This window comes from Chinchilla lanigera, unplaced genomic scaffold (assembly GCF_000276665.1).
Source record: "Chinchilla lanigera isolate Chin_1 unplaced genomic scaffold, ChiLan1.0 scaffold00156, whole genome shotgun sequence".
NCBI lineage: Eukaryota > Metazoa > Chordata > Mammalia > Rodentia > Chinchillidae > Chinchilla > Chinchilla lanigera.
In genome coordinates this window covers 1,080,975-1,101,700 of record NW_004955557.1, presented here as the reverse complement: position 1 = coordinate 1,101,700, position 20,726 = coordinate 1,080,975, and the positions used below count along the sequence as shown (strand labels likewise).

The window sequence follows — 20,726 nt, the reverse complement described above, 5'->3', positions numbered from 1 at the left end:
GAGCTGTTTTGGATCTTTCTATTTCCACATGAAATTCAGGTTTGCTTTTGATAGTTCTGGGAAGCATACTGTTGGCATTTTAATAGATTACATGGAATCTGTAAATCTCTCTTGGTATGGCCATTTTCACAATTTTAGTTTCTCTTATCCATAAACAAGGGATATCTTTCCATTTTCTGATGTGTTCTGCAATTTCTCTCTTCAGTGTTCTTTAATGTTCATTATAGAGGTCTTTACCTACTTTGGTTGATGCCTAAGCATTTAAGTTTTTTGAAAGCTGTCTTGAATGGAATTCATTCCCTGATTTCTTTCTTAGTGGGTTCATTATTTGGTACAGAAGCACTACTGATTTTTGTGTGTTGATTTTGTATTCTGTTAATGGTTATTTTTAATGATGGTGAAATATACATAATAAAATTTACTATCTAAATCATTTAAAAATTATTTTAAAACATATATATGTTTGCATATTTCTTATATCAAAGAACCAGACTGATAATCTCATGATAAAAATCATTTTAACATGTATGATATATTAGTATATGTTTATTTTACATAATAAATATGTTCATTGTGGGAAATAGGTGTATATACATGTTTTAATTCTTTTTTACTTTTCCCAACCCCTAAACTTTCCCCATTCTCATATTCCCTTTCCAGCTCCAAAGTCTACTTCTGGGTTTCCTATCATCTGTCTTTTCTTTTATTCTTCAGAGTATTTATACTTTGGGTTTCTCATATAAGGAAACCATGTGATACTGTATTAAACCTTTTGTGTGTGGTTTATTTCATTTCACCGTATGGTCTCAACTTTCATCCACTTTTCTAAAAATATGTCATTTTTATTCATTGTAGTCCTGTAGTACTCCATTGTGTCTATATAGAGTACTTTGAGTATATAGTTTTGTAGTGTTAAATATGTTCACCTGTTTTTGCAACCAATCTCCAGAACTTTTTCATCGTCTAAAACTGGAACTCTTTTGTACTCATTAAACAATAATGTCCTATTACATATTTGCCCTAGCCCCTGCCACCTTTTCCTAAAAATTTTTTATTACTACGTTTTTATTTCACGCAGTTTACAGTCATCTAAAATAGTATATAATTTATTGCAAGACCATGAAATAAATTATTTCTCATTTAAATTCTCTTCAGGTCTGCAAAGAAAGCAGAATTAGAAGAAAATCAACGGAGTTATAAACAGAAGAAAAAAAGGCGACGCATTAAGGTTCAGGAAGATTCATCTAGTGAAAACAAGGTAATACTATGGATTGTGCTTTTGAATTATTATTATAGTACACCACAATAAGTGTATTGTTATGTCTATGTTCTAGTCATTAGGTACGTACCAATGGTCTATTATTGTTCATACTCATGGAAAGATTATTTTGTTAAATATCTAAGTACATGCAAGTATTATAATATGGTGTAGATAAAATTTAACTTTTAATATTAAGAAGTGGATACATGTAAGTGTTAACATATTATCACTTTTTCTTTACCTTTGTTTCTGATGGAAATTTCAAACCATTTAAATTTATTTTATAGGGGTAGGGCCATGGAAATTGAAAGGTGTTATAGTTTAGGAAGACATAAAGCAGTGTATCCTGAGTTACATGTGAATACGTTTCTCTGGCAATGAGATTAGCCAATTTGAGTTTCTTTTTTGGGGTAGGTCAATTTAAAGCAAAAATTGCTGTAACAGGTTTGATTCTGTTAACTGTATTCTCTCTTGGAGGAAGAAGGGAATCAGTTTTTTAAATTAACTTTTAAACATTTTAAGGTATATTATTTAGTGGCCTTAATTATACTCAGAAGCAGAAACTTCAGACCCATTAAAAATTAACTCTCATTTCCCTTCTATTCCCCACCCCCAGTTAACCTCTAAATAAATTTTTGCCTGCCTCTTTTTAAGTACCTCCAAAATGTAGAACTATATGTTATTTTTTAAGTTTTATTTTATTGATATAATGTTTTCTGGGTTCATCTGTCTTACAGCATGTATCAGAATTTTATGACTTTTTACTCTGGCTAATTCTTTGTCTATGCATGCTACATACTCTTTTTATCCATTCATCTGTTGGTGTGTGAGACACATATGAGTTGTTGCCCCCTATTGACCATGACTATGTTGAATAATGGTGTTCTGAACATGACTGTAGAAGTATCTGTTCTAGTCCCAGCTTCTCAGTTCTTTCAGCATATATGGAATGGTGTAAGTGACTGATTATGTAATTCTATGCCTAAATTTTGGGGAAAGTTATAAAACTTTTTACTGTTTACCTCCAATGATTAAAATTCCATAGAGCAATTCTGAAGAAGACAAAGAGGAGGAAGAGGAGGAGGAGGAGGAGGAAGAGGAAGATGAAAACGATGATTCTAAGTCTCCTGGAAAAGGCAGAAAGAAAATTCGTAAGATTCTTAAAGATGATAAACTAAGAACAGAAACACAAAATGCTCTTAAAGAAGAGGAGGAGAGGCGAAAACGAATTGCTGAGAGGGAGCGTGAGCGAGACAAATTGAGAGAGGTAACCAGTTTATTTCTGTTTGATACATGACTATCATAGATTCATGTCATGGACATATTTCAGAATATGAAGAGTAGAACATTGTAGTCAGCTAAAGATTTCTAGTTAGAATTGATTTTTTTAATACTGGCAGTATTTTATGGAAAGTAAACATTACTTTTAGGCTATATTAGCAATATAATTAGGTACGTGGAAAGATTTTATATTCGTGAATGTTCGCCGAAATGATTGTGGTGTACTTGGATAGAAAAATGTGTAAAATTTCTTTATTTTTTATTTTAAAGAGTAAAAGAACAGCAAAGCTGTAGGGGGATACACTGAATTACAAAGTGGTAGGACATTATCAATGGTTGTTATTTTACCTATTGGTATCTTCAAGATAATTTCTCAGGAAAACAAATAGACAAATAATAGTGAGTTACAGAAATGGCAGGAAATTATCAGTGGTTGTTGTACTATACTCTGGTTTCTCCAGAGTGGTCTGTAGGGAAAAGAAATAGAGTAAAATTTACGTCTTAATACATAAAAATTTTCAGTTTTTAAGTGAACTTCATATAGTATGCATTTGGAAATAACAGGTATAATAAAAAAGTGAACGTCTATGTGTCCACTAACCCATCTTCATCCATTACTAACAGGGCCACTCTTGTTTCATCTATTTTATTTTCTGATTATTTTAGGGCACATCCCAGAGACCATATCATTTCACCTGAAATTAGTTCAGAATATGTTGTTAAAAGATAAGGACCTTTTAAACATTGCTACAATACCATTACACTTAATTTCCTCATTTGCTCACAAATACAGTGTTGGTTTTTTAAAGCATAGAATATCTCTTATTAATTTGAATTTGTGGTTTTCATTTTTTTCCCCATTATTCCATTCATTTTAAGAAAGCATGCCCTATGGTGAAATTCACTGGCTTTTATGTTTCCTATAAACTGGTAGTTAGATGCACAGGCCTGATCAGGTTTAAGTTCAGTTTTTGGCAAATGCACTCATACGTGGTAATGTGTACCTCCTCTTGCCTTGCACTAAGAGGTATTTTAAATCTGATTGTCTTTTTTATTGTGTTAATTTTAGTTGATATTTTTCAGCAAGTAATAGCCTTTCCTGAAAATTCATTAAAATCCAATATTAAGTTTTTTATTCTGATCGTTGACATGCATTAGTTCTCGTGTTATATATAAATATGGTCATTGTGTGAGGTATATACTATATTCCGTCTTATTTCAGATAAAATGTAGTATGTTAACATATTTTATATATTATCTGTTTTATCATTTGTCTTTTCTAGTTTCTTTTTCGTATAAAATTTAGAGCATACCCTCTGTTAAAATCAATTATTCCTATAGGCTATATTGAAAACTCTCCATTGAGGCAATGGCTAGGTGTTTATTTAACTTTTCTTTGTTTTTTCCTGTTATATTTCTCTTCAGTGTGCTTATAATATTTGTCGCTTAACTGATCACTTTTAGATGTTATATGGAAGTTATAGATTTCGCTCTCTTCTACTGCTCTCCAAAGGCATACTTCCCTCTTCTCATTCTGAGGAAGGTTACATTACACTTCCTAGTTAAACACTTTAGCCAGTGTTGATATGACTATAACAAGGTAAATATTCAGAGCAGTTCTACTTGTATATATATTTCCTGTATAGTACAAACACATATACACACACACACACACACACACGCGCACACACACACACAGTTTCTGCTGATTACATTTCTTTGCATGTTTCTCTCTTGTTGCTTTTCCTAGATTTAATGTTTTTACTTTTTCTCTGAGTCTTTTGTTTACATAGCTTTTATCAGTTTATTTCCCAGTTTTCCATCAGAACCCAAAAACTCCTCAGTAAGTTCAAACACCAGGTAATTGACCAATTTTAGTTTAGTTTTTTTTTTTTGAAACTGTCACTGCTGAAGCTTCTATTTCCTACTCCAATTTGATCTGCTTTACTTGCTTTTCATTGTTATTCTGGGAAAACCCTTACCTGTCTCTTATTTTGCATCCCCTGTTTCTTGGATCCTGTATTTCCCCTAGAACCTTATTTCTTGGAATTTTTGAAGAGGAATCATCACCCGACTTTTTGGTAATTTTTGAAATCTGGTAGGTCTTATTGTTGCTTATTTATATAGCCTTTCAGCCAGTGCTTTGTTTTCATTCCACTTTTCTATTTGTAGTAATAGAGGAATGTTCTGACTTACATAATATCTGATGCTTATCGAATTCCTTCTCTGTAAGCACTTCTGTCTCAGCTTTCTCCATTCTGTTATGTCATTTAGCACTTGTCTGTATACCTTGTACCTTTCAAACTTTTGTTGACATTTTGATTCTGCTAGCATCTTTTTCCTTCTAATTTTGTACTTGTGGAATATATTTTGTTTGTTCATGTTTCAGTAAAGATGTATGATTGAGGAAGAGGGTAAAGAAGGAAGGAAGGGTAAAGTAAGGAAAGGATTAAGATGTGATATGTATAGGTACCAACCACGATGAATATATATATATGACAAACATGTAATGATGTAAATAAATAAATAAATAGAAAAAATTCAAAAAAGGATCAGCTCTTTAGTTAGGCAATTTTTCTAATGACTACCTGGAAATTTTTTTTTTGTAATAATGAAAACGTGGATTGAAAGTGTAAATATATATGGAGGTGAACACACAGGATTGAAATCAAGGCCTGATGCATGCTAAGCTAATTTTGAGACAGGGTCTCACTAAGTTACCCAGGTTATTGTTGAACTTACAATTCTGCTGCCTCAGCCTTCTGAATACCTGGTGTTACAGGTATGTAAAGGAAAAGTCCTTTGCACATTTATAATACCTTTGAAGTTAAACCAAGTGAATCTCCTTGCCTCTTTCACCAAATTTTGAATGACTTGGAATTGAATGGGAAATTCAGAAACTGATAGGAGTGAGGAATAAACATTGTATTTTGTTTTAAAAATATGCACAGTACAGTAAAACTCTTGCAGTGTTTTAGATTTAGCAGAATCTTGCAAAGAAATAAAAATTTTGTATAGCTGCCAGTTATATATATTTCCCATGCCAAGCTTATTTTCAGAGTTTGGTCAAAAATAAATTTCATGGGGCTGGGGATTTAGCTCAGCGGCAAAAGCGCCTGCCTGGCATGCGCAAGGTCGTGAGTTCGGTTCCCGGTACCGGAGAAAAATCAAAAAAAATAAAAAAATAAATAAATTTCATGTAGCAAATTTAGATGTAGAAAGCTCAGGTATACACATGCAAAAATTAGATGGAGCATTATATGGGTAAAAAAATCCAAGTTTGACATTTTGCGTGATCACACACCTTCACACTGATTATACCAAATGGGTAAACACCAAGATTGCTTCTTTTGTTCCCTGGGCACAGCTGCTGAGATACATAGCTGGCTATTATAACACTAAAGTATATATTTTTGTTAGGGTTAGGGTTAGGGTTAGGAAAGAATGGTGAGTGTTTATGTCACCCAATGTTGTTATTGTTATTATTATTATTATTATTATTATTATTATTATTATTTTGTTGTTGTTGTTGTTATCGGGAATTGAACTCAGGACCTTGCACTTGCCAGCCAGGCACTTGTGCCACTGAGCCATATCCTTGGCCTGACCCAATGTTATTAATGAGACCCTGTGTTTAAAAAAAAAAAAATTGGGAATATAGCTCACTGGGAAGGTCCTGGGTTTAATTTCTAGTACCAGGGGAGAAAATGGCTATTTTGGTAATTCCTTTCTAATCTATCATTTTTTTCTCTTTCAGAATTGCAAATAGATACTGAATTTCAAGTGCTTTTTAAAGCATCTGTTGTGTCCTAGAAAATGAGTCTTACTTTCCTTGAATAAACCTTGATTTGTCAGGGTAATGCTACTCCTTTTATATATTGTTATAGTGCATTTGCTAGTATTTCAATAGGATCTTTACCTCAGTGTTAAGTAGAGTTGCTATTTTTTTTTCTTGTAATGACATTGTCATATTAGAGCATCACTGTCCTTGTATAAAACAAATAGGGAAGTAGTCTCACCTCTCTTACCTTCATAAAGAATATTTGTAGGATACTTTTTCTTTTTTCTTAAATGTTGGATAGAGTACGCTAACAGATTAATGGGCCTGGCGTTTTCTGTTTTTATAAACATTTCATTCCTTTAATAAATGAAAGACCTGTCTGATCTTGTCTGGCACGTATCTGGGCTTGATGGACTGGGTGGTACCAATTACAGTCAAGTTTCCATTCATCCCTTGGGTTTACATACTGGTTTACATTGTGATTTTAATCTCGAGGCCTGGTCCTCTTCATATCTCCAGCACAAATCTGATGTCTCCACTTTGCACTGACTTCCTTGACAGCCCAGTCCCTCTCTGGCTGTATTATCGATTTTTACTTAATTTAGCTGCCTATAATTTGTAATAGGATCTCACTGTTTTGACTGATTTAGAACTCTTGAGCTCAAACAAACCCATTTTTCTCAGTCTCTTGTAACTGAGATTGTCAGTACATGCTGCATGCCTTGTTTCATTTTCTTTTAGTAGTCCAGTTCATTCATGCAGATTTGTTTATTGTCATTGTTCACAACCATGGCAGTGCAAAGGATGAGCGGTTACTTAGATAGAGTCGTCCAGTTTACTCTCCAAAAGATCCTAGAGGGGTTGCCTTATCTGAAACCGCTCAGTGTGAGAGTGTCTCAGGAATGAGCAGCCCCAGACTGAAACTTCTGTGACTTTTTATTGATGAAACCAGGAAGGAAACACAAAGAACTAAAGAAGGACACCTGTGCAGGAACTCATGTAGGGATGGGAAGGACTGGGCAAAAACAGGGTGGTTACATAACTGACCTTAGGGCTCATATAATTAATTAATCTCAGTACCGGAAGGATAAGGGCCAGAGCATGCAATCCTTAAGGGGATATGTTTTAATCCTATTTGAACTGTGGCCCTGTAAGGCTATTTTTAACTGTACATTCCAAGAGGTTTAGGCTGTGGCCCAAAAGGTCCCTTTATCTCTATATATTCATTCTCACGTATAACTCTGGTCAATGCCCTGACAATATATAATATTCCCATACTATCCTTTTGCTATTTTTAACTTCTGACATGGCATTTCATCTTTCACTTATGTTTTTGGATTTTTTCTTGATTATTACGTGTAAAGGTTTAGTCATTTTATTTTAGTCATTTATTTTAGTCATTTTATTTTCTCCAGAACAACAGCTTTTAATTTCATTGATTTCTTTTGTTGTGTGACCTTTTTGTTTTTCATTGATTTCTATTATTATTTTTATTGTGTTCGTGCTTCTAGGAGTTTAATTTGCTGCTCTTTTTAACTACTTAGAGTGGATTTTGGGTCCTGGTGCTTTAATATATGTCTTTAAAAGTGTGAAATTTTCTACTATACATACTGTTTAAACACTGCATCTGATAAATTTTGGCACTCTGTGTCAAGTTTTACTTGAGTCAATCTTATTTACTGTGAGCCAGAGTGTGTGCATGTTCTGCTGTTTGGTGCAATATTTCATAAGGTATAGTTATGTTATTGATTGACAATATTCAGTTTATATATATCCTTAATGGTGTTTTGATTATAGAAATATTGATGTCTCCTACTCTTTAATTTTTGAGTAGTTCTTTCTCCTTGCAGTTCTCAGATTTTGCTTCCTGTGCTTTGAAGTTGTGTTGTTAGATATATGTGCAGTCATGTGTTTCATAATAGGACATTTCACTCAATAATGGCACATGCATATAATCACAGCCCGATACGTATATTGCCTAATGTTTTTATAAATGTATTAGTTTGTGGAATTGTACTCTATATTCTTTAGGTGACACTAAAGTCATATAACGACACATTTCTCCTTGTCATTAAGTAACACATGACTATATGGATTGTTAGGATTTTCTGGTAAATTTATGTATTATCAATATATAATATCCATATGTATGTCTAGTAATTTTTATCCACCTGATATCTACATATTGTATTTTTTTTATTTTTTTATTTTTTGTACTGGAAATCGAACTCAGGACCTTGTGCTTGCCAGGCAGGTGCTTATGCCACTGAGCTATATCCCTGGCTACATATTGTAATAAGAATGTATCCACTTTATCTTTGTTTTTGAATATTTTATCATAAAAAGTTTTAAACATACAGCAAAGTTAAATGCATTTGAGCTGGGCATGGTAGTTCACACCTGTAATCTCAGCACTTGGGAAGCTGAGGCAGGAGGATCACCTTGTATTTGAGGCCAGCCTGAAATACGTAGTGAGACCCTTTCTCAAACAACAACAACAACAACAACAAAATGATAAAAAGAAATTGAGTGATGTCCTATTTTCTTGGATTTACTTTTCTTTACACAATTTCCTCTTAATATCAAATTTACTTACAGTGATATGGCCAATTTGTTTATTGTAGTTCTGGGGTTTGAACTCAGGGCCATGTACATGCTAGGCAGGTGTCTTACCACTGAGGTATGCCCTCATCCTCTGCAAGTTTTAAGTATATATTTGTTTTTGCATAGTACATGATGCATCAGTTTTCCTCTACTCTGTAATTTATTTAAAATTTCCCATACTTTTGAGTGTTTGTAAGTGCAAAAAAGTTCAAAAAACTATAAAAGAACACTAATATACTTATCAACTACCTTTGTCATTTCATAACATTTTCCTATACAGTTAAACACTACACAATGATGCTTTAGTCAGTGACAGACCAGGTACACAATGGTTGCTTATAAAATTGTATTGCCAGGTGACATCATACAGGCCTCAGTTTGTGTAGATATTCTCTGTGATGTTTGAATAACAATGAAATTGCCTAATGATGCCTTTCTTGGGACATTCCCATTGGTAAGTGATGTATGACTCTGTTTGCTTTGTCACATACCTATTTAGCCATGTATCCACCTGTGAATGATTGTATTCATCTCTGCTCTAATCTGTAGAATTTCCTTCTATTTTCCTAGCATTGATTTAGTTTTTACTTTCTTGCCTCAGTTCCTTAACATGTAAAGTTAGGGTTTTGATTTATGATTTTTTTCTTTCGAGGCAGGGTTTTGCTGTGTAATTCAGGCTAGACTTGAACTCACTGTAGTCCAGGCTGGCCTTGAATGCATGTTGATCCTCCTGCCTCAGGCTTCAGAATGCCACCACCGTGCTGGCCTTTGATCTTTTTTAATGTATGTGGATACTACTACAAATTCCCCTCTTAGTACTGTTTCCATTTCATTCCTAAAATTTTGGTATTCTGTTTTCATTTGTCTCAAAATATTTTGTAATTTATCTTGAGATTTATTTGATTTCATAGTTATTTTAGAGTGTGTTGTGTAATTTCAAACATTTCTATTTTTTCTCATTCCCTGTTACTGATTACTAGTTTGCATTATGTTTGGAAAAGACATTTTGCATGATTTTAGTACTTTTATATTAAGGCTTGTTTTGGGCCTTATACTGTGGTCTATCCTTGAAAGTGTTTCATGTGCATTTGAGAAAATACGTTTTTTGCCAGTATTGAATGGAGTGTTCTGTACAGTATTCTTATCTTTTAGGCCCAGTTGATTTACAGTGTTACTCAAGTTGTTTGCTTATTGATCTTTGTGTGCATTTCCTATGTATTATTGACATTGAAATTGGGGTATTTAAATATTAAATTGCTCTTTTTTTGTCATTGAACTTTTTTGCATTTAGAAGTTTAATGGGATGAAAGAAATGTTCTTGTAGAACTTTGTAGTTTTTCTTTTAGTTCTGTCAGCTTTTCCACATATATCTTGAGGCTGTCTGGCGTGATACATGTATGATTATAATTGTTAAATCTTTGCCATGAGTTGACTTTTCTCAGTATATGTCCTATTTGTCTCTTGTCACACTTTTCAGCTTAAAATCTATTTTGTCTTATGTTTGTTTAATTGTCCCAGCTCTCTTTTGGTGGTTGTGTGCATGGACTATCTTGCCATTCTATCACTTTCAACCTATTTGTGTCTTAGATCAGAAGGGAGGTGGTTTTGTTTTGGTTCTGTTTTGTTCCAGTACTTGGCATTGAACCCAGGACCTCTGCACTGAGCCACATCACCAGCTGTTCATTTTTTGAGACTGGGTCTCAGTAAGTCACTGAGTTGCTTATACTGGGCTTGAACCTATGATTCTCTTTCTTCAGCCTCTCAGAGCGCTGGGATTACACATGTATACTACCATGCCAGGCCTGAAGTGAGTTTTTTATAGTCATTATTTGGATCATGTTTTTATATACTCTTTCAGTCTGTGCCTTTTTGGTCCAGGAGTTTAATACATTTCTATTTGACGTAAGTATTGATGAATAGGATCTACTTCTACCATATTGCTGTTTTCTCTGTCTTACTGCTTTGTTGTTGTTCTTTTGTGCTTATTTGAATTTTTGCAGTGACACATTTTGATTTTCTCACATATATTAATTTCTCATATCCTTCCTTAGCTTCATATATATATTTTTTTAGTACCAGAAATCAAACTCAGGACCTTGTGCTTGCCAGGCAGGCACCTATGCCGCTGAGCTATATCCCCAGTTCCTCATATCCTTTCTTTGTGGTTATAGTGGGGATTACGTGTAACATCTTAAAGTTATAGAAACTGTATTTGAATTGATTTCAACTTAATTTCAGTTCATACCAAAACTCTGCTCTTATATAACTCTATCTCCAGCCCTGTATTACAGTTTTGTAACTATACATTATTGGTGCCACAAATTACATTTTTATACATGACACATAGGTATATTTTGTTTTTATCCTTTAAATGTTGTAGAAAGTCAAAAAAAAAAAGTGGAGCTACAAACAAAAATTACAATGATAGTTTTATATGTATATTTTGTTTTTATATTTTATAGTAAATGCAAAACTGTATGTATCTTTTCTGGCTATCTATTTGTCTTTGAGTTATTGTTTAGTATTCTTTGATTTCAACCTGAAGGCCTCATTAGCATTTTTGTAGGGCAGGTCTATTTTTAACAAACTCCCTCAGTTGAGGAGTATCTTAATTTCATCCTCTTTTTTTTTTTTTAAATATGTATGCTTCCTGAATTTGTGTGTCATCCTTGTGTGGGGGCCATGCTAATCTGTGTATTGTTGTGATTTTAGTATATGTGCTGCTGAATTGAGCATTCTTCTTCCATTTTTAAAGAATGAACTTACTGCATAGGAAATTCTCAGCTGATGAGATTTTTTGGTTTAACACTTGAACTATATTACTGGACTGTCTTCTGGCTGTGAAGTTTCTGATGAGAAATCAGTGGATAATCTTAATGATTTCTTGTATGTGGTCAGTCACTTATCTCTTTCTGATTTCAGTATCATCATACCTAGGTAATATTGTTGGTTTGGTTTCAGACTACTACAATAAGGCAAATATTTTTTAATAAAGTTTGTCACATGATTTTATGTTTTCCTAGTGCATATAAAAGTTATGTATATATGTACTCTTAAAAGTGTACAGTACCATATCTAAAATGTATATGTCTTAATTAAAATACTTGGTTGCTAAATGCTAATGATCATATAAACCTTCAATGAAACATAATCTCTTTGTTGATGGAGTATCTTGCCTCAATGTTGATGCCTTCTGACTGGTGGTGGTTGCTGAACATTGGAAAAGCTATAGCTCCCTTGCTTGCTTCCCTACCCGGTAGCATCTTCTTCCCTTCCCCCTTCCCCCTTTCCTTCCTTTTAGTATGTACTTTTGAGACAGAGTTTTGCTATGAAATTCAGGCTGACCTTGAACTCACTTTGTAGCCTAGGCTGGCCTCGAACTTACAGTGATCTTCTTGCTTCAGACTCCTGAGAACTGGGATTACAGGCGTGTACCACCATGCCTGGCCTCAATACTGCTGTCATTTCAGCAATATTCATATCATCTTCACTAGAGATACATTCTATCTTAAGACATCATTTTCTTTGCTTACCCATCGGAAGCAACTCCACTGTATTTCTTAAATAATAAGACTTGAGAGTAAAAATCACTTCCAGTCAATGGGCTATAGTTGATGTTGTGTTGACAAGCTTTAAAACAACATTATTCTCGTAATCTCCATCAGATCTCTTGGGTGACTAGATGCACTGTTAATGGACAGTAGTCTTCTGATAGGAAATTTTGAGTAATAGCCTCAACAGTAGGCTTAAAATATTCAGTAAACTGTGTTTACAGAGATGTGTTGTCATTCTAGCTTTGTTTGATTTATACAGCAAAAGCAGAGTAACTATAGTATAATAAAGGGATCTAGGATATTTGGAATGGTAAATGAACATTGGCTTCAAGTTAGTCACTGGCTGCGTTAGTCCCTAACAATAGAGTCAGCCTGTCTTTTGTTGTTGTTGTTGTTTGTTTGTTTGTGTTTGTTTTTGTTTTTGTTTTTTTGAGACAGGGTCTCACTATATACTTTAAGCTGGCCTTGAACTCAGTACGTAGCCCAGGATGGCATGGAACTTGTGGTGATCCTCCTGTCTCAGCCACTGGAGTGCTGGGATTACAGGCATGTACCATGGCACTTGACAAGCCTGTCCTTTGAAGCTAGGCATTAACATCTCTGTAGCTGGCCTAAGGCATCTTCTTCCAATATAAAGATGTTTCATCTACATTGAAAATTTGCTAAGTGCAAAGATGTGGCCCCTTTCTATTTTCTACTGAGCACTCTGAGTTTTGTGTGAAGACTATCTACTCTGCCTCTTCTAAAATTAAATGCTTCTCAGTACTATGTAATCATTGGGAATTATTTAGCTCACAGGTTATTGGTCATGCTTTCCTTGGGCTTACAGAGATTCACTCTTCATGTGTGCACTCTAATATTTAGGTAGGCCTGATAATGACTGTTGTGTCAATCTCTGGAGGTCTTTTTAAAGACTCTTTCTGTTTATAATTCTGCCCAGTGATTTCCAGCCTCTCAGCTTGAGCTTTGTCTCCTTAGCTCAATAGAAAAACCTAGTGCTTTGCCTTGGTTCCTGCCAGGTTCAGGCCAGCAAACCCTGTTTAAGAGACAAAGGAAGATGTGAGAGACAGAGAGTATCTTTGAGGAGGGTCAGGGACTTCATTGAAATGGAGCCCTGAACTGACTGAAGCACCCAGGTTTATTGAGGAACAACGAAGGCATAGAGTTCTGCTGAGCGCAGATGTTTGTTTTAGGTAGGAAGGCAGGCAAGAAAGGCATGGTGACAGTTTGGCTGAATACCTAACTTTTGTCTGATTGTCCTCTAGGGAATTTCCTTGTTTTCCCTATAAGGTCCATCTATGCTCAAGCTAGCAAAACATCCTGACTTCAAAATGTTCCGTCTCGGGGCTGGGGATTTAGCTCAGTGGCAAAGCGCCTGCCTGGCAAGCGCAAGGTCGTGAGTTCGGTTCCCGGTACCGGAGAAAAACCAAAAAAAAAAAAAAAAAAGAAAATGTTCCGTCTCCTCGGAGTTAGCAGTCTTCTACCCGAACAACCCAACCTGAGCCACCGGTTGGTTGGTTGTTGCAAGGAACTCCACAGATTCCCCCTTACCCTAATTCTGGAATGTAACTTTAAGTGCCAGTTCAAAACACAAGACTTCTTTGGATTTTCTTCTCTCAAGGATCAGAATCCTGTTGGTGCCTGTTATCTAACATGTGAAAAATTTTTTTTCATATATTTTATCCACTTTTCTGATTGATTACAGTAGGAGGGTAAACTTGGTCCTCAATGTTCCATCATGACTTAGAATCAGAAGTTGGGCTCAACCTTTTTAATGTTCAGCTCAGCTTTTCAATGTGTTGTTCAAGTGTATTTTATCCGCCTTTTTTTCCTTCATTCATTTCAGGTGTGGGATTCATTTTATGCCTTCAGTTTTTACTATAGCATGGTTGGTCGTTTGTCCTAAGTAGTCCCATTTTATTGCTGTCTGTTATTAGTTACAGAAACTTTCCTTATGTTATAGGTTGTGTTCATAAAGGTATCTACCTAGTCACTGAAAAGCGTATAACTTCTTTATAAATAATCTCCTACATTCAGAATCAAGACACATCAATCTCCAATTCTGAAGATAGCACCGAGTAACTAAAAATATCATAGAAACCACTGATGAGTTTTTGGTTGCAAAATTTTAAATAAAGCCTTATGTATTCATGTATTTTTGTAAATTAAAAGGTTGCCATGTACATACTTAGCCCCTGCTCTTTTTTTCTTGAGACAGGGTCTAAGTTGCTTTAGCTGGGCTCAAGTTTGGAATTCTCCTGCCTCAGCCTCCCAGATTACTGGGACTACAGGCATGTGTCACCACTTCTCACTTTTACTCCTTTTAAAAAAGGACTAATTGTTACCTTATAGTTCTCTTAGGGTAGGTTAGCTGAGCATAGCCCTGTTGGGTCCCTGCTTTTCTCTGGGATTGTGTTCTTTCCCAGCTCACTTGTTGACAGAATTCAGTTCTTTGTAGTTGTAGCACTTATATTCTTATCTTTCAGAGTTTTTTTCTCCACAGCATGACGTTTGTTTCATCTTTGACGTTTGTTTCATCTTTGAACACAGGAAAACACTGCAGTCTTTTATTTTATTTTTTAAAATTTATTTTAAAAATAAAAGAAGGAAAACTTTAACAAACAGACATCCATTTACAAAATAGCATGAGAACAATACAAGCAATACTGAATTACAAAGTGGTAGGAAATTAACAATGGTTGTTGTGTTACATATTGATATCTTCAAAGTGGTTTCTCAGGAAAACAAATAAATACATGCAAAATTGATAAAATCATTAGTCATTAACTGTTCCTTTCAGTAAAGCGATAGAAATCAGTAGTACAACTATGTTAGCTATCCTGTATACACATGCATACATAATTTCCCCTTCTTTCTTTTCTCTTTTCCCTCACCCCAGTTGCTCTTTATTTTTGAGCAGTTTCCATTGCAGTCTTTTAAAGTGCTCACTTTAATTAAGTTAAGTCAACCTAGGAGAATTATCTATCTTGATTAAATCAGAGTCATTTAGTGGCTAAATTATGGAAGTGATACGGATATTCTATCATACAAGTTTCAACCACATTTAAGGGAGGTAATTTTATAGGGTGTTTATAATAAAGAATGGGAATTTTGGGGCCATTTTGGGATTCTGATTACCATGTCTTGCAAACAGGACAAGGCATTTAGGGGAATTTTCCATTTTCTCTATTGGCTTTACCTCAGTGTTATGAATGTGGCATACATCTATGTTAGGAAGCAATAATAATTTAGGGAATACTTAGTCTTTACTAGGTACTTTACATGCATTACCTTAATAATAGCTACAGTAGCTCTGGGAGGGCTGTTGATAATCTTTCCCAGTTTAAATATGCAGATGCTAAATCTAAGAAAATTTAGATTGCATGTTGAAATTTAATTTGGATCTACATAGCCTATGCTTGTTTTATTCTACTACACTGTCTCCCAGTATAAATTTTGATTTGTGTTATCACTTAAAATTTAATGTAAGTGCACTTTTCAGATACTTTATTACAAATCTGATACTTAAATTTTTTATTGTGATAATGTTTCTGTAGTTATGGTTTTAAGAAGGGAGATTATCCTTTAAAAGAAATATGTACAAATACAGATAACATTGCATCCTTATGTTTGCTTCAGAATAAGTTATGGGACTGAGGGAGTTGAAGAATGGATGAAAAAGTATTTGTAAAACAAAACTGAACATAATCTGATGATTTTTGATGCTGAGTAATGGATAATAGAGTTCATTATTTTGTGTCTGATTTTGTATATCTTCAACAATTTTTACAAATGAGGAAAATGTAATTTTTCTTTGTTACAACTGTAAGTAAGAAAAACTGGCTAAAATTTTTATTCCTTAAACAATGATATTTATAATTTTAGTAGCCTCAGTCTTTAATGCTTTTCATGGAACCATAAAGCTATTCATTGAAGCATTTCTTCTGTTAAAATGGTAATTTACAGCAGTTGAGTTGATTCTGGAGACCAGTTCTTTGGGTATAAATCTCAACATTGTGATAGTTAACAGTTGTGTGAACTTGGGCAGGTTTCTTTTTAGTTCCTCAGGTCTTTTGGTTTTTTTTTTTCTTTCTGTTTTTCATTTGTAAAGTGGTAATACTTGCACCTAACCATACACACAATTATTGACTGTATTATGTAATGAAAAGACATTAAGATAAGATAGCAAAAAAGATGTGTATGTACATATACACTTGTGCTTGTGTATGTATGTATCTCTGAGTTGTTTTTTGAAAAACTGGTTGTGTGTGTGTGTGCATGTGTGTGTGTGTGTGAGAGAGAGAGAGAGAGAGAGAGAGAGAGAGAGAGAGAGATGATATTAGTGTTTAAATTCAGGGCTTTGTACATGCTAGGCAAACAGTCTACCACTGGGATACACCCCTAGTCCCAAGTTTTGTTCTAAAATAGGAATCTGAGATAATGGTTTCCCTTTTGTAATTAGCTATCACACATCCTTGTCATGCTTTTTGAGCCTGTGGTTTTTAAATGTTTTTGCTTTTCACAACATATATTTACAGTGTTTTCCATTAGGAGTCATGTTGGTAGGAGTCATCTTTGGTAGGTCTGTTCTTTCTTGGGATTGTGTTTCATTGCATAGGATGTTTACATTTATATTTCACTTCTCTTGCTATATTTAGAACAGTTGATCAAAATATGTGATGACTGTTTAAATTTTTTTGAAAAGATACATTACCACTAGTCCCCCTGAAAATACTTCCCCACACTTCAAACATACTTAGCCCATCTCCTTGCCACTTTCTGAGACAGTTCTAGAAGTCCTCTTTCATGAGTTTCTTTATGAGGTATGATCAAGGATTTGAATGCTGATGTGATTCTATGGAAAAGCAGGCTCATAAAAATACTGTGGTGTGTCCTCATCCACTTTATTCACTAGATGTGGTACCATGTAACTTCTGACTCTTCTGAGCATCAAAATGATCATAAAAGATAAATGTTTTGAATCAATTCAGGGCATAATCTATGGCAACACAACTAAAAACATGAAATCAGACTTCCAGAATTGCTTCATTAAATGGCAAAAATGGTGGGAGAAGCTGGGTGTGGTGGTGCATGCCTGTAATTCCAGCACTCAGGAGGCTGAAGCAGGAGGATCACCATGAGTTTGAGGCCAGCCTGGGCTACATAGTAAGTTCAAGGCTACAGAGTGAGAACCTGTCTCCAAAAAAAAAAAAGAGGGGGAGCAAGTTTGAAGTGAAGGAGGGTATTTTGAGACATATTGATAGCAGTTTGCCTTTTTCTGTCGTAATTTTCAAAATTTAAATATTCACTATTTTTTTATTACACCACTTAATGTCAGTCAAGACCAGTCATTGTCACAAGCACACATGCCCTCAAACATTTTCAGGTGTCCTGTAGGAGAAAGAACTACTCCTGGTTGGGATCTATGCATCTTATTCAAATTTTAATGGTATTGTCATAGAATTGTTGGAGTTCTTCTTTTTTCATAGTCTTACCTAACGTGTGCATTAAGATATCTGGAGTGAAAAGTGTTAAGCTAAATTTTTTGTATTACTAAGTAATTTCAAGTCCTGTGGAGGTTTTTATATTGGAGAACATATAAATCTGCTCTCTATCCTTGTCTTAACGAAAATACTGAATGTGTTATATGGGAATACATATATGTCTAGTTTTGAAAATCTCCATAAGACTGATACTCCCACCATTGCCTGAAAGATTTTTATGAGCTTAGCTATCAACAACTCTTTTTTGTAGGTCATCGAAATTGAAGATGCTTCACCTACCAAGTGTCCGATAACAACCAAATTGGTTTTGGATGAAGATGAAGAAACTAAAGAACCTTTAGTGCAGGTTCATAGAAATATGGTTATCAAATTAAAACCGCATCAAGTAGATGGTAAGAAACTATTAAATGTTTAAGTCACTTTTAGTTATATTTTACCGTGTGTTATTTTTCCTGTGTGCCTTACATTCTGCTAAGCACTGGTGATAAATTTATGAGCCAAAACTAACATGATCCTTAAGTGAGGAAGAAGAAAACTGAGTGATTGTAAACACAGTGAGGGTCATTAATGGGGAAGAAGTGTTTCTTGTAAGTGGGTGTATAAAGCCAGACATGGAGGCACACGTCCTTAAATTTTAGCCCGTGGCTGACTGAGGCCGGAAGATTGCAGGCAGTTTGAGGCCAGCCTGGGCTACATAGTAAGTTCAAGGCCAGCCTGAACTACATAGTGAGGCTCGGTCCCAAAAAACCAAAAAACCCAAAAAACAAATGGGTAGATATTTGTATAGCAAGTGGATGTCATAGTCTGTATTAATTTGCCCAAAGGAGTAGGCTAGCTACACTGAACTCAAAGCCTTCTTTAGCAAATGCTATTTCAGCATTTTCAAGTAGGTTTTAAAATAAAATTCCTAAATTGGTATTAGTAAGCTGTTCAACTGTCTCTACCCCCTGCTTTGTTAAAGTGGAATCATGAAGTCATTTTTGAATGAGTACGTGAATTAATTCATAAGAGAAATTCTATAGTACCTCCTTCTTCCTTTGCTGACCTCCTTTCTTGCTCTATCTTTACTGTTGAATGAAAGGAGAGATATGGAATTGTCTCCCTTTTCAGATTGGCTCAGTAAAATTGAAAATATATTTGATAGAAAGTTATTCCCTTTTTGGATAAAGTTTTTAATTTAAGTATTTTCGTTCAAGTCTCTGGATGTTTCCATGATACAAAGAAAATCTGTATAAAAATATGGATAATATAAATGAAAGATACTATATTTGTTGCAGGCTCATGTCTTGGTTTTATTGGTGGTAAGATCTCATTTATGTATAAGAATTTCTTTAGCTCCAAGTAGTATTTTAAAATTCTGTTTCTTAGAAGTTTTGTTTGTTTTTGCTATGTTTATATGGAAGGAGTTTTAACTTGGACCTTTAAATTGAACTTAATAAAACTATTATTTTTAGGTGTTCAGTTTATGTGGGATTGCTGCTGTGAATCTGTGAAGAAAACAAAAAAATCTCCGGGTTCAGGATGTATTCTTGCCCACTGCATGGGTCTTGGTAAGACTTTACAGGTAAGAACTAAAGAATGTGAAAGTATCCTATTTTTGTGCATATTTTAACGTATATTGGTTTCTTTTATATTCCGAGGAGTATTGGGGGCTGGAGATAAAACAGTGAACAAGAATAATAAAATCCTTTCTCTAGAATCTTATATTCCAGTAGAGAATAAAGTAGGAAATTACTCATTCAGATAATACATAGTAAAGGAGGATTGAGAATTAGGGAAGAGGCAATATTTGAGTAGATATCCTAATGAAGTTTGGGGTTATAGGTATGGCCAACAACACCTGCAAAGACTTTGAAGTGGAAACTAACTTCATTTACAACTTTAAATAATCTGTGATGCTAAAGTAATGACAAAAAAATTTTTTTTTGAGAAAGGGTCTCTCTCTGTAGTGCAGGCTGGCCTTGAAATCACTATGTTGTCCAGGCTGGCCTTGAACTTGTGGCAGTCCTCCTGCCTCCACCTCCTGAGTGCTGGGATTGCAGGTGTGCACCACCACACCTGGCTTTTGAAAAATTATTTTTCATAATTAAGATAAGCACATTATTATGTGCTTCCTGAGTGTGCAAGGCTGTGGGTTCCATCCCCAGTACTGCCAAAAAATAAGACCAAAACAAAACATTTTTGCAGTTCTAAATGGCAAGTGTTGCAGCAGAGATGAACAGTTCTGTATGTTATATAAGTTCTGTATGCTATATTATTAAAATGGAAAAGAATAGTATTGCAGAATTGTGTTTTAAATGTACAGTGGTATTTTTTGAGAGGCTTTTGGGATATTCTATGGAGAATGTTTTGGTTTAATAAGATCTCATTCATAATATTCATATTGATCATACAGACATGGAGCTTTAGAGTTGGAAGGAACTTGTACATTGTAGGGTTCAACTTTCTCATTTTACTATTTTATTTCTTTTTTTTTTTTGCTTGGTTTGGAAATGATGATCTGTTACTTGATTTATAGTCTAAAGCAAAACAAAATCATTAAGTTGTAAGACTGCTTGAATTACATATAGGAATGCTATTGATTTCTGGGTGTTGACTTTGTATCCAGCTACACTGCTGAATTTGTTGATTAATTTAAGAAGTCTTCTTGAGGAGTTTTTGGGGTCTTCAATGTGAAGTATCATGTCATCTGCAAATAGTGATAGTTTTACTTCTTCCTTTCCTGTCCTTATTCCTTTTAT

At 34.5% G+C, this 20,726-nt stretch overlaps 1 protein-coding gene across 6 annotated transcripts in view; it reads left to right on the top strand.

Annotated features, from left to right (window-relative positions):
- Nucleotides 1–20,726, top strand: part of Atrx (alpha thalassemia/mental retardation syndrome X-linked) — a 305,334-nt gene that overhangs the window by 151,001 nt on the left and 133,607 nt on the right. For all 6 annotated transcript variants that reach the window (XM_005412622.2, XM_013508825.1, XM_013508824.1 and 3 more), the window contains 4 exons: nt 1,156–1,258; nt 2,307–2,528; nt 18,236–18,377; nt 19,440–19,549. In XM_005412622.2, coding sequence (XP_005412679.1) covers nt 1,156–1,258; nt 2,307–2,528; nt 18,236–18,377; nt 19,440–19,549 — 577 coding nt within the window. The remainder of the gene's footprint in view (nt 1–1,155; nt 1,259–2,306; nt 2,529–18,235; nt 18,378–19,439; nt 19,550–20,726) is intronic.